Here is a 14,778-nt window from a genome sequence, read left to right as displayed (position 1 = left end):
GAATGAAGGGGAATGTCACTTTGATTGAATTTTCACAAGTGCTTTTTCAAGTGCTTGGCTGTGCAAACCTCTTCATAAAACATCATATACTCCTAAATTTCAAAAGCTCATATAGGTAATTAGTTAATGCTTCATGCATCTGGTTTATAAGGACATTGCATTATTTATAATTAGAGTTGATTCAACAATGGTTTGTCAACTGCTGGTCCAATGTCATTTACAGTTCTTTATAAATGTGAGTGAACAGAATTCTACAAGCACCTGTCAGTATAATGCCCTTCAGTACAACATCAGAGTCTCTTGGATTGCTATTGCCTTGTGGAAGTCCCTTTTTTCCCCCAGGGGTGATAATACAAGGTCAAGTCCAGTTCTGAGGCAGGAAACTGCTAAATGAGCTGGCCTGGAACCAGCGCTTCATAATGCTCAAACTGAAGATTACAAGTTTGCTGTAACACACAGATGTTTGAGCAAAACATAGTCCATTTTGTGAAAGCAAACAGAAACCTGCTCCCTGAGGAGATCTTATTATTGCCCATCTTTTCTGCTCTTGCCAGGAAAGCGTGATTGCTTCATTATCTCGGTCTGCTACACAAATCAAATCGTACTGATCATTACTTTTCAGAGAACATCAGTGGCCATGTAAAATAGCTAAATGTGGACAAATAATGCCGTGCTTGTTGAATAAACCATCTACCACTTGGGGCATAAAGACAAATACTACAGCAGCTGATGTCGCTGTCAACCAGAAGGGAGGACTCTTAGTGTTGATAGTACACAGTAGACAACCACTGAAATAATTTTTGGATGATCTTATTAGGGCAAGGATTTTAGAAGTATGAACAGGTCCCTGACATTTGGTACAAGTAGGCTATGGAGAGAAGTACTTGTTTTGATAAAAGGCAGTTGTTGGGCTCATTGAGCAAAACAGCAACTCCCTGCCAGCTCCAAGAGAGCTGTTAAATAGCTGACTTTATACTCTGACCTCCAAAGTGAAAGAAATACTGAGTTTGATTGAAGTGCCTATTTATTACACTCTGCACTTGTCAAAGAATATGTTTATATAAATGACAATGGAAAATTTTCAGCACGACATGTGAGAACAACAACATAGACAAAGTATTTTCCCCACCCTCGCCTCTTTGTGTTGAAGTGTTAAACCTGCTGACACAAATAAGCAGTGAAAAGAGTCTCAGAGATGTAAAAACAAAACAGAAAACCTGTGAGCTTTTAAAAATCCAACTAGACTTAACCCAGAGGCAACATTAGCGAAACATTCCTCTGCTCTTTACATGTCTTTCTGTTGCTTTGCTTCTCTCCATCTCTTTTTTCCTCCTCCCTTTTGTTACCTGCTGATCGAGTCATTCTACTTTTTGTCTCTGCTACATTGTTTGTATGCATTTTACAACTTCCATATTAGGCGTTATGTTTTTATGCAGAGCAACTTTCCTGACTGACTCATATAAAAAGTGTGAGTGTGACAGTGTCAGCTCTCCGTGTGTAAGGTTCTCATTTCTGTCAGTGTGTGTGTGTCACTTATTCGTTATTCTTTTTTCTCTCTTCACAGAAGTTGCAGAACTTGAAGCCAATCTCCCTAGTAAGTATGCGTACACTTCCATACACGCTGATCTCATTCAGTGAGTTCAGTCATACTCATTCTCTGAGATCATTGCACTTTGCATTCCTCTTTATGTTTACATTAGCGTTTCATCAGCCCCACATTTTCTCCGAGTCAATACATCTGCAAGTGAATAATTCACTTAATACACCATGAATTCTTATAGTGTTCTCCTGGTTCTTACATTTTCTCAACTAAAGTAAAAACAGTCTTTTTCTTTTTTCTACAACATGGAGGAATGTTGCTTAAGAAGGACAAGGCATGCTTGATGTATTGTTCCAAGCTTACCAAGTATTTGCCACTATATTTTTGTGGTATTAGGACAGTTTTACAGATGTTTGAATAGAAGCAGAAAACAAAGCCAAGCCTATAGACAAGCTCCACGTTGTGATCTTTGCCAGGTGCCTTGATTATTTTTGGTGTAGGTAATTTGTGACAATACTTTAAACTGTGTTGCAGAGCCAAAATGCTGCTTAGATGGAGTCTGATTATTTTTTCATAGTAAATTTGGTAAATGTGTCTTATTTACAGTAAATAACCTTTGATAGAGTAGGCCTTGCAATTCTTTGTAATTATGCACCTCAAAAATATTTGTTAACAGCTAGCTAGTCTAAACTACTGCCATTTCATCAAGGCCTAACAAAATTATTTAGATTTTGATTTTTAGCCAGATCGCCCAGCTCTTCTATATAAGTGTTTACTGTATTAAGCTGGAAATGAGCCATGCTCTTAAGTATAAACACATGCGCTTTGAGCCTTGGACGGGTTACACGCTTGTTATACTTCTGGCCTCAGGATTTATTTGTTCAAACAGACCTCACCCCCAACTGCTCTTTAGTTCTGGCTTTTATTTGAACATTTACATTATTGTTTATCAGATCTTCATTACCCAGTTATCTGGTTATTGTTATGCATGAGTGCTGAATTAATTATGATTGTTTTGGCTGTTGCCTGTTGTTGTTGTTTGTGGTCTGATGAGTTTTCCCTCACGGCTGAGGACCATGGAAGCCTGAGAAACAGTATTGACAAGAAAGTAAGAAGAGTTGACTAGTTGCTGGGGAATAGGTTGTTATACATCTGCTATATAAGAACAATAATAAATCAGCTGTGTTTATCTACACAGTATGGGTGAAAAAACACCATAAGCTCATAGATTGTATTGATATTTAGTTTCTGGGGCGATGCACTTTCATGCATGAATCTACGCAATAGCCTGTATGTTTGCGGCATACACTTTTCTGTGTATGAGAGATACTGCTGATTTTCAGAAATACACTCCAGACAAATAATCTCAGTAGTTCTGGGGTTGTTGGCCTACACCCTTAGGGAACTATGGTGAAAAACTGGAGTGAAAAACACTGCACCGTTTAAGAAACCATACAGTTCTCATGACTATTACGCTCATCCGATCCGTGCTTTATTACAAACAACAGTGATGAAAAATGGTCCTGTGGAAAATATTGATTTTCATGAGACTTAAACACCGTGCTCCATGGAAACCTGCCTTTGCGCCGTGGATCTGGACATCCTGTATGGCACGTATAGATTATCCCTTACGGGCAGACAAGAACTCAGGGAAATGTATGAGGGGATCTGAATGAGCAGTAGTGTTGTCAAAACACCATAAAGGACACAATTAGCCTCATGGAAGAACCACTCATATGAAGAGGTTGTTCTTAAAGATATACTAGGCAGGATTTTCCTGAAAAACAATTTATGGATTCATGACAAATGTCATCCCTGTCCATCATCATTTATGACCCACTATAAATGTGTCTGTTTATCTGTAGAGCCTCTGCCCTCTGCCTGCATTTTCTTATTGTTCCTCTACAGTGGCAATAGCTGTGGCTGGAGCTATTATTTTTTCAGGTTGTCTGTCCATCCCTCTGACCGTCCATCCCATTCTCGTGAACACAATACCTGAAGAATGCCTTGAGCGAATTTCTTTAAAGTTGGTGCAAATGTCCACTTCACTCAATGATAAACTTATTAGAATTTTATTGGTCAAGGTAAAGGTCTCTTTGGCCTTGCATCTTTCTCATTCTCGTGAACACAATATCTCAAGGAGGCCTTGATGGAATTTTCTCATTATTTGGCACAAACATCCACTTTGACTCAACAGTTAACTTCTTAGAATTGGTTGGTCAAAGGTCAAGGTGACATCATAATATCTCAGGAACAGAAGGGGAGACATTTGGTCAGATACTGAATCGGTGACACAAATCTTGGGTGTCCACCTTGAAACTGTGCTGATTGTATAGGTCTTCTGTGCAGCCGGGCGAAATGTATGTGAAGCATTCATGTTTTCACAGACAGGGCTGTAAACTTTAACTTACACTTGACTTGTTTGTGAAGGCATACAACCGTAAGGTGGTAATTCTAGTTTTCCTCTTATCTTGCTGTGCGTGCAGGTGAGTTTTGGATTTGATAAAAAGGTAGCAAATATGTGCCAGACTGTGAGCAGCACTCATCCAAGAGGAAGCTACAAAAGTCGCAGATGTAGCACTGAAAAACAAAAACGCAAATATAGCCAGGTCAAATGCCTGTTCCAAAATGAGAGTGATTCTGGGGTTGGCTTTCACTTTCACTGGCGGTACAAACAGTAACTGACAAGTAGCATGCACTTGTCCTCATATTAAGATTTTTCTCTCAAGTGTGAAAACAATGTACAAGTGGTACAGACCTACTGCACGAGTCATGTACACAAAGTGTTTTTCCACTACAGGAAAATCGTACGTGATGATATGTGTTAAGAATGAACTTGTAGTTCAAGCATTTATTATCATTATTATCATTATCATTATCATTATCATCCTTCCAAACATTACCACACACAGACTTGTACACATATCCTAAACACACATTTTGTACTGTTGTATAATGTTATTTGATATGTCTGATGATTGTTGGGGCATGTGATGCTCTACAAATTTCAAGCCAAGTTTGCGTAAATGATTTATGAGCTTGGTGGGAAAAGTTTGAAAAAGACAAATTAATTTTCAGATGTGATAAGATGATCAGTTGTTTGTCAAGTGCTGTATTTTACGCGCAGCCCCTAGTGGATGATCTGCTCTGCCTGACTAAAAGGTAGTTGAAGTGCATTTCATTCAATGTTTCCTTTACATCCATTACAGTCATTACCACTTACAAGAAGTCTAACGATATGTGTCATTAAGAGCCTTGTGTATCTTGAGGCTGGTTTTACACAGAGTAAAAGAGGGAAAGTTATTCATTGATTGACTGATTTGATTTCATGTTTGATATAAAACTTCTTACGCATGAACATATTTAAAAAACTTTCTCATATGTCAACTGTCATACGCGCAGTACATGTCCTTGAACACCAGGGGGGAATGTGGTGCCACAGGGAGTCCCGAGGCATAAATCCTGCAGTCTGTGTGGACAGAATGAACACACTGTAGCTCAGGAGGGATTTGATAAAAAAATGATATATAATATTGATGTAAATGCCATTATTTTGTACAAATGCAAGTAATATGATAACTAATAACCTTCCCCTCCATTTGTTGTTGTTCAGGTACATGCAAAGCCAATTTCCCAGATGAGGACAAGCTGCATCATTTTCAGCTGGCAGTGTCTCCTGGTAAGAGAATAATCATTGATCTCAGTAACCTTGTCTGTTCTCACACCAATAACTGCTTGAATAATTTCACAACTGCTTGGGATGCAGAAACAGTTAGACACAGCTAGTTTCATTTTGACTTCCACCCTTGCCAGTTATGTATACACTTATTGCAGCAGTGCTGTTGCTTAGTTATTATTTTAGTGGCTTCTGAGTTTAATGTTGTTTTATAATTAAACATGTTTTAAGTTAGACTAAGTCAAATTCAGTATCTGAAATAAAAAGCAAGCACTGATCAGATTTGCCGGTGTAGTGTAAGAGATTCAGTTTGGATTGTGATATTATTAACCCCTTATTAAAGCCCCACAAAATGCAGGATACAACAGGTAGAAATGCCCACCAAATACACCCAGAATCCTTTAAGTGAGTGGGCAAACCTAGCAGGGAACCTGAACCAGGATAGTGAAAATAAAAAGAATAAAAAACCTTGTAATGTACATACATAACAACAACCTCCCCCTTTTTTTTAGCTGTGTCATTGTACATAGAGCAATGCGGGAGTCACAGCATGGCAGGCTGTTAACTTTACAAACCAAGTCTTGTTTTGAAAATGACCTAACCACAAAACTAACTGTGATGGAAGTTGAGAAGACTAATATAAACGGAGGGCAGCGCAGGGCAGTGTAGCTCCAGCGCTGACTGTCAATGAAGTCGGCTAAACTTCTTTTGAACCTGTCGCTAGTACAACCTTCTCTACTGCTGTCCAGTGTGATTAACTTTTCAGCTGACACTGCTTTCAGCAGCCATGTCGGAGAGATGCTCCCTGGTGTGCTAGGATTTTATATCTCAACTATGACCATTATGACACTTTTACTTTCTCTGACAGATTGTAGATTTGATGTTTGCACATCAGATGATCAACAAAGACATTAAAACGTGGGTCTCACAGGTATAACATGAGACTAATGTAGGCAGATGTAAGTGTTTTGAGTGTGGGGCTGCAGCTCTGCAGGTTAGCAGAACTGGCACCAACTGGTCAGAGGAGTGAAAATAGATGGCTCATATTTATAGATAGGGTCTACTGGAAACATCAGTAATAATGTTGAGTCTTTATATGGCAAGTAATATTCATAGATAAAGCATGAACCACAAGCACATGACAAATTGAATCTGAGTCGAGTCTGAAAGTCCTATTGCGGTGACATCCCTAATAACAAATGTGAAAACTGGTACTACAAATTGTCATCCTGATGAGACACGCTGTGGAGTGCTCAGCAAAATGATTTTCTTTAAAGAGCCTCGGCTTCCAGGTAGCACATGCAGCTGTGTCCACTCCTTTTTCAGATTTTGTACCATCTTACTTCCAGACAATATGCAGGGTTTGAGTGTGCAGGTTGTGGGTGAGTATGTTGTGTATGATGAAGTGGGAGACTGCAAATGTTAGCAAGTCTATGTGTGTCTTTAGGTATTCCCCTTGAAATGGCACCCCCAGTCTTCTCTGTATTTCGGTATTACCACAGCGATGTCATTATTCCACAAGTCCAATCTGCTTGCTCAGCAGTGTTCCAAGCAAAATTGGCTACCTGTCGAATATGTACAAACCGAGCGCACTGGTGTGGGATTACCCAAGTCTCTGGAGGCTCTCTCTTACCTCTCACTTCCTGCTCCCTATTTGTCTTACACTTTCTATCTGTCCTCTACACCAACGTCACCTTTTCATTTCAAGGAGAACACATGCCAGAGACCGAGAGAAACATAGCTTTGCATATGTTTTGTGAGTCATAGAAAGTGAAGGACACATAATTGAGGATAATGAAACATGGAGCGAATATTTTCAAACGACAGATTGAAATTCAGACCTCTGACACATGTTGGGAAAATTGTGCAGAATTGTTGGCTAATCTGAAATGATAAAAAAAAAAAGGATAACTGGTTCATTAAAACTTGGATCCTATTTTCCATCAGTTTCTATCAGTTTTTATAACACTGTGCACAGCAGATGGGGAACATGCCACCACTGTGACAAAAAGCACAAGTTTTCAGATGATCAAAGAGGGTGTAAAGACAACAAAGTAGCCACATTATATAAACCACTTTACTTTTCACTTGGAGGTATAACCGAAAGTAATAATCCCGATAATAACACCTTGTAGCACAAAAAGGTATGAAAATATTGGGTATTTGCAGCTCTAATGTTAAGCAATTATAGCACTATATGCTTCCTCTGATTCTTTTTTACTTATTCTTTATTTTAATCATTTGAATTACAAACATTGGCACATTGGCAAAATTGTTCGCCTTAATTCAGCATTAAATGCTGCATTTTAGGGGCATTTCGTATTTAGTTGTGTACATTTGTTACAAGAGAACTGACTGAAGTCACTGCATCAATTTTTATCAACTAAAACGCTGTGATATCTTGATGTTTTAGTAAGTGGTGATATCATTTAACATTTTCAAGCTCTCCCAGGCCTTGTGTGTCAATGTGTGCAAGTGTAAGTAAGTGCATGTGAATGTGCGTGTCTGTGATTCATCCGTCTCCCTGTCACCAGAGTAAGCACTGTAACTGCAGCTTGGTTTTCACAAAGGTCTTTGTAAGCAAAATCTGCAAAGAAAAGCAAAGATCAGCAATTAGAGACAAGGTTGGTGTCATGTTCTTTAAGAGGAGTTGATAAGGCGATTGAGTTCTTAGAGGAAGACTTGCTCAATTATTCAGAACCTCTGTCTTTCCTCACGTACACCCCCCCTCCTCCACCCACACCTCCCCCGCACCCTTCTCACTTCTTTTCACTTGCACTTTTCTCGCTTTCTTTCTCTTTTCTTTTGTTCTCTTCCACTTGTGTACTCTCTCTGTGTCCCCTCTACTAAAAACTAGGCAATACATTTGGTGTTTTAACACAAGGGCCACAGTTTATCATTTTTATTCTACAGCCAGGGCACTGGAGACAAACCTACACTACATTATCAAAGTACAGTGTTAGATCCAAAGTACTGTTGGGCACGTCAGTAAGCATGTGAGTGAAAATGCTGCCATATGGCTCATTTCTACATGCTGGCTTGGCTTGACTGGGCTTTACCTGACACGTCAGTCCAGCGCAGCAGGGATTTGCGTCTCCGTACAACAGGGCTATCTGCTTCAAAGTGTGTCTTTAACCGATGATGTGCTTGTCTTAAGTCAGTGATGTTTAAAAGGTTTATTATTGCACTGTGCAGCAGTTGTGGTAACCAGCTACTTAGCATCATGGATTTTCAGGGGGTTGCTGCAATATTGCTTGTGATTTACTGCTTATTGCTTGAAAAACGGAGACAGAATGGAGAAATGGATTGTGAATTATCACTGAATGTTGACACTGAATCATCTCTGAATGGTGATGAAGCCCATCTGACATCACTGCAACCTGCTTGGAGGTGCTTTGATGTGACTTGACACACCTTGGCACGTTAAAACTGGGAATCGAAATGCAAATCAACATGGCATGTTTCAACTCAGGATGGCCAGAAGTACCAATAGAAAAGCCCTTATAAAGGCCTCTGTGTGACCTTCTGGGAATACATTTTTCTGTAGACCTGTCTCTTGTCCCTCACTCTCTAGCAGCTGACAGTAAAAAAACAAAAGAATGAATTTCTAAAATCACAAATCGGGTAAATTCGTAGGTGTCTCACTTTATTGTGTCTTTATTGCTATCAGATTTCCTCTCAGAATCGAAGTTGATTATATGCACAGAAGCTTTAATTTGCACCACAAGGGAAGTGGTCAGGAAAATATAAAATACAGATGCATCTTGCCTCAGGATGCAAGTTGTCCAATATCTCTTCTATCCAACCCAGTGTAAGGTAAAATCATCTCGACTTATGTGGAGAATTTATAGCTCAAGGCTTACATAAGTGCCTTTTTCTTTTTTCTTTTCTCTTTCCTCTTTTGTGTTTTCTTCTGTTTTGTTATCTTCTGCATTTCCCATGGGAATGACAGAAGCTCTGTTTACTCTAGATGAAATTTTTCATGCTACAGGTAGTGCTGTAAAGCTTTTGAGTGACTGCTTGTGGTTCAGAAAAAAACAAGGCCCATGTGTCAATGAGTGTAAAAAAAAAAGCTTCACATAATGTGTCAAAAACAGAACAAGGCTATTATTTCTTGTCAACAACACTCTTGTGTTATTGGAGGCATATGGTGTAATATCCATCCTGTTGGAGATGGCTGCCTGCATTGTTTTTCATTTAAAGAAAGATTAAAATCATCTACCTCAAAGACCTAAGAAAAAAAAAACAGATTGCCTAGATATAATTGAAGCTATTTGGGTGGCTCAGAGCAGGATATTTTATATAGTTTTATATTTCTTTTTATTATTAGACTGCATGTTACATCTAAATATTTTATCAAAATGTATTTTTTTTTAAGCTCAGATCAGTTGGAATGTCTCTTTAGTTACTCGACTTGGTCTAGTTCCCTTTTCCCATGCAACAGCTATGTGCCGTGACCCCGTTGCCCCAGACCCCTGTGTCTCTGAGGAATGGGGACAGCAGCAACACTCTGGGGTGAACACATTCTCACATGTCACTGTTTTGATTGTTGGAAATACAATAATGAAAGCAATGTGACGTGCAGATGATATTGTCTCTGTGTTTCAGATGTGTACTTTTTTTGTTGTTGCTTGATTTGCATATGAATAATTGGTGTGCTGTTATGCACATTGCTGCAGAGAACTGCAAATTGTGTGTGTACTTGAGCGTATGAGCAAAGTCTATTGGGCTTTCACACCTGAAAGTCCAGACCAAGGTCCGTGTTTTTGTTACATTGTATACATTTGGTCCCTTGGTTTTGCATTCACTTTGCAATTCTGTGAGCGGACTAAAGAACTTTACATGACATAGTTACGTTCATCTACGTGGGTTGCGTCACCTTATATTTGACATCGATTGGTTTATAAATGGGCGGGAGTCTGACGTCAGCGTGTTGTCAAGTAGGCGGGTAGAAATCCCCTCAATGTTTACAAACATTACCTCACGAAAATGGACGAACCGATTCTAATAATTGCCACGCTACTCATACTATTATGGCATTGCTATCAGCTGCAGCACCAAAGTAGAGCACAATACTCATGGCTCGTACAAAAACGAAGTATAAATCTACACCTTGTGTGAAGATGTCACCGTCGCCCGCAGGAAGGAGGAGGAGGAGACAGCTAGCAATGTTAGCAATGTTGAGAGCCCTGCCAACTCGGGAGCGACCAGTGTCGAGGTGAGTGACCATAGACGGCTCATTTTTGATGGTGGACTTGACTTCTTTCCTGGCGGAAATGAACAACTGGCGCACCAGAATTTCCTGTCAATGGTCCATAAGTCCGTACCATCCAAAAAAATGCTTTCACACTAGTAACGGACTGGACCATGGTTCCGTTTGGTCCGGACTGGGACCACCTCTTTTGGCCGGACCAAATTTCGGCCGTTTGGTCCGGACCGTGGTCCAGGGGTAGTTCTCACACCTGCCAAACTGGAAAGTCCAAAAGTCCGGACCAAACGACCTAGGTGTGAAAAGGCCCTAAGAGTGGCTGTATTTTAGGGTCAGCAAGGGGGCATGGTGTGTTGAAAAAATTGATGGCAATTTTTTTTTTTTTTCAACAGACAGTGACCTTTTTTGTTTGTTATTTCCTCTATTAATACTTTGTACCATGAGGACCCTATCTTACAGTCCTATTAAATATGTAACACCTTGGATGACTTTTTGTCTTTTTGCATGTTTGCTCAGAAGTAATCAAGTTCAATCCTCTATTCAGCTGTTCCTCAGATTGTCATACTGGGCTTCTGTGTGACTAGTGTATTAGTTTGGCTTTGTGAACTCCCAAATTAGAGATGTTTTTTCCTTTTGTTTGTCCCCGATCCGTCTTTAAAGTTTAACTAATCCCACTTTTTTGGAGCCAGTCAGTATCATTTTAATTTTTACTGGCCAAATAAATCTTTAGCCTACATAGTATACTGGACAAGTTAATTACCCTACACATTGGGGTTTCAGTTATTTTACCACTGTTGGAGCTTGCTGGTGCTTTGTTGGGGGTGGTGCTGTTTTTGTTGGAGGACAGCCAAGAAGAAGTGGCAGAGGCTACATGGTCAGCGGAAGTTCAACTCTGCACAGTTGTGTGTTTGCACGTATAGCTTCATGGTCATGTCATAGTACAGCTGTATAAGTAAAAAGAAGGCTTGTAATGATATTTAGAATTTTGCGATAATGCACGAAAGAAATGTCTTAATACTGTTTGCGGACTGTGACAAAATCTGCTACGATATTACATAGTTATTTCAGTAGTACAGCTGCATTCTACTATCTTGCCTTGTCAAAAATTGTCAGAGCTCCCCATTAAAGCTTGTCCAGGGTAAATAAACTCTCTGTTCAGGCAGGTGGAATGCCTCAGGCAGGGATGCATTAACAACTGTGATGCATGTAATGTTATCTAAAAAATAAACTTTGAACTGTATTGCTGAAGCAAAGCTTTGCCAGCTTAGCTGCACACGAATCTGTCTTACCACCACAAAAAAGGACATACTTGGCACTATATAACTCTGGGTTTGACAATGTCATACGACATAATGTTACTGACGTTAAATATCTCTGGAAACCTGCATGTGAGACATTTACATTTACCAAAGAGGGCTCCATTGCAGTCCTGTCCCTTCCAGAAGCTTTGTAATCCAGGCTTGAACTGCTGTCTTTTTGGATACTTTATAAAGAAAACCGGTAATGATAGATCTGAAATGAAATGTCTTCTGTGATTTTATTTATCCATTTTTCTGTGTTGAAAACAGTTATTATTGTTATTAGCTGTCCATGATGGCTGGGGCGAGTCTGTTGACAAAGTGGAGGCTGTGTTCCTGACAGTGTTGCAAACACATTACGTGATGAAATAATGAGCAACCATCTTGTTTTTGGCTTGAATGTTCCTCCAATCACCTAAAACTGGCCACGTGCAAGCAAAACAGGCAATAAATAATGCTTAACTTACAATCACCAATTGTATGTTTTGTATGTTGATAAATTATGATTGTCCAGATCCCTTTTGATTTTATTATATTTTTTAAAAGCTTAATGTCAAGCCCTGACTGTGTTGTTTCTGTTTGAGCAGCAGAGGGCGCAATCATATAGAGTGTGCCAGGGCTGACGTCAAAACCCGGAAGNGCTTTAATGGACTTCATGACTACTCCACGGTCGCATGACTCTTGACGTCACCGCCACTAAGCTTTCAACTGATTTCGGCCGCTTTATTTTAAAAACATTGTACAATGGGGAGATCGGACTGTTTAAGCTAAATAAGAAACTGTAATGGCGGACTGCCAGCACTCTCGCCTGTTCGGGGGTGATGACGTTTAATGTTTCCGACAGGGTTTGTAGTCGTATTGAGCAACTTGTTAGCAACCGCCTTTTTTACGACACATAAAAGCTTCAAAATTCACAAGTAGGGTATTTACTGACGTGTTTTATGTCGTAGAACAAAACCTGAAACTCGCTTAAGCTTTTGTTAACCACAGACCTTATTTGAGGCATTTTACCAAAATCCCATTCAAAAAACGTTTCGACTTTTAGACGAGAGAACTGGAAGTGCTAAAAGCACTAATGGACTTCCGGGTTTACTGGCACACTCTATACGAGTCAAGGAGACAGACTCTCAAGGGATGGGCTCCGAACCAACGTGAAAATGGCCAAAACTCACATCAGATTTATTATCCAAAACAGGACATTTTGTGAAGTCATCATTTCCATTAATTTTTGAATATCATGATAAATATTGTATAGACTTTTATTGTGGTAATATCATATTGTGTGGTTTTGGTACTGTTACATCCCCAGTAAACAGCTTTTCACAGTAGCCCGGCTGCCTTTCAGTATAATTTATCTTGCAGAATTTCCTATAATGGGATAACATCACCATACTTTCATAGCTTTGGTTTTGAGTGGAGTGGTGATAGTATATCTTTTTGCTCTCCCCATGGTACCAGACAGTGACAGTATGGTCAGTACAATCCCTCTCTGATATGTTAAAGATTAATGCCAAGGATGAGACATGACAGGCGATGAAGAGGAGCAAGCCCTCACACTGACTCTGATGATTTTGTCTCAAGATTAAATTGATTTAAATAGGGCACAAATTACTATACATTTAACAAAGGCATCCCGGGAGAGTATTGTGGCAAAGACCCACATCGTTTCCAGGGGACATGGACCTATATCCCCTCCCAAACCTTATTTCTTGCGCCTGCCTCCAACCCTCCACTCTACCTGAAAATCTGTGCAAAATAAAAAAGGAAATGAAAAGGTAATAAAGCTCATCACATGACCACTTTCTAACTTCAGTGACTTTTTTCAGGACCACAAAAAACAGAAAGGTCCTTATTTGTTGGTGTTTCCTTGTGATAAGATGTCTTTGTTGTGCTCACAGTTGTGGTTGTGTCTTCCGAAGGTCTGTCAGAGACCGTAATTATCTGTCAACACCAATCATGCCCTGTAATTACGAATGCTAATTGTTCTGGGTATGAAGGCTAATTTCCCCCGTGTGTATGGGGTGGTTATGGTAACCATGGTAACTTGATACGAATCAGCATACGACTCTGGGGATTTTTCTGTATACATCAGGAGGTACTGGAGTAATAATGTGTGTTGTGCTTGTGTCCTCCTGGTTATTTTAGTAGTATTTTAGTAGTTTAGTGTCGTAGTTTAGTAGCAACAATGCACGGCAACTCATCCCCTACACAGAGTCAAACTTCTATGTACAGCCGGAAGTAAATATGAATCTTGGGTCTTACTTTTTTTTTTTGGGCTACTCTCCATTAACTAACTTGCGAGCATCTTCCTGAACTTTGTGGCTCCCTAATAAATTATTTCTAGCGTCTATTTTCCCAGAAGATTTGGAGTTTAGTTGTTAGGTTGTACGTATGTGTGTGAGTGTGCATGTGTGCAAGCCCAGTGTCTTGTGACAGTAAAGGCTGACTGTTCCAGTGTACTGAAGACACTCATGAATTATTCATGACCTCTGACTGCTACTGTTAGTCAGTAGATGCTCTCTTTCTTTCCCCCTTCTGTCTTTCAGTTTGTTGCTCTTTTCCCCTTTTGTTCATTCATCCCTTGGTTTTGATGTGTAGCTGTTTCTTTAATTATCTTCTTCTCTACTTGACAGCTGCTCAAGCCGTATCTCTCTATAACACAGTGTTTATCTCCCGTCGTCTCTTCTCATTTATAATACAGGGGAGACTGTTTGTGCGGTCTAATTAAATTGTACCTCTGTCTTTGTTGCAGTGAATGGAAGCTGGGTGAGGTTGAGGTAGCCCTTTTACAAAGGCTTTATCTCAATTGCTCAGTGTTTGAGTGGAAGACTGGAGTGGAGATTGAGAGCGAGTGAGCCGATTGCCTTTATTCCAATTTTGAATGCATGCGTAAAACCCCCTTTCCTCTGAAACACGATTTTAAGTGTTATTGATACTGTGTCAAAGCAGCATTCAAATAACTGTGTAGAAGTGTATTTCAGTATGTGATCCACGGTAAGGTACTTTAGACAAAATCTGCAAATCTGGATACTATCAAGTCCTTCCTTTCCTCTCA

The 14,778-nt window shown here is 39.7% G+C and overlaps 1 protein-coding gene across 2 annotated transcripts in view; it reads left to right on the top strand.

Annotated features, from left to right (window-relative positions):
• ube2f (ubiquitin-conjugating enzyme E2F (putative)) overlaps nucleotides 1–14,778 on the top strand; it is a 59,719-nt gene that overhangs the window by 3,796 nt on the left and 41,145 nt on the right. For both annotated transcript variants that reach the window (XM_050049047.1, XM_050049046.1), the window contains exons 3-4: nucleotides 1,565–1,594; nucleotides 5,154–5,219. In XM_050049047.1, the coding sequence (XP_049905004.1) occupies nucleotides 1,565–1,594; nucleotides 5,154–5,219 (96 nt within the window). The remainder of the gene's footprint in view (nucleotides 1–1,564; nucleotides 1,595–5,153; nucleotides 5,220–14,778) is intronic.

Source organism: Epinephelus moara, chromosome 7 (genome assembly GCF_006386435.1).
Source record: "Epinephelus moara isolate mb chromosome 7, YSFRI_EMoa_1.0, whole genome shotgun sequence".
In the NCBI taxonomy this organism is placed as follows: Eukaryota; Metazoa; Chordata; class Actinopteri; order Perciformes; family Serranidae; genus Epinephelus; species Epinephelus moara.
The sequence above is the reverse complement of the archived record's forward strand: the minus strand, read 5'-3'. Positions and strand labels throughout refer to the sequence as shown.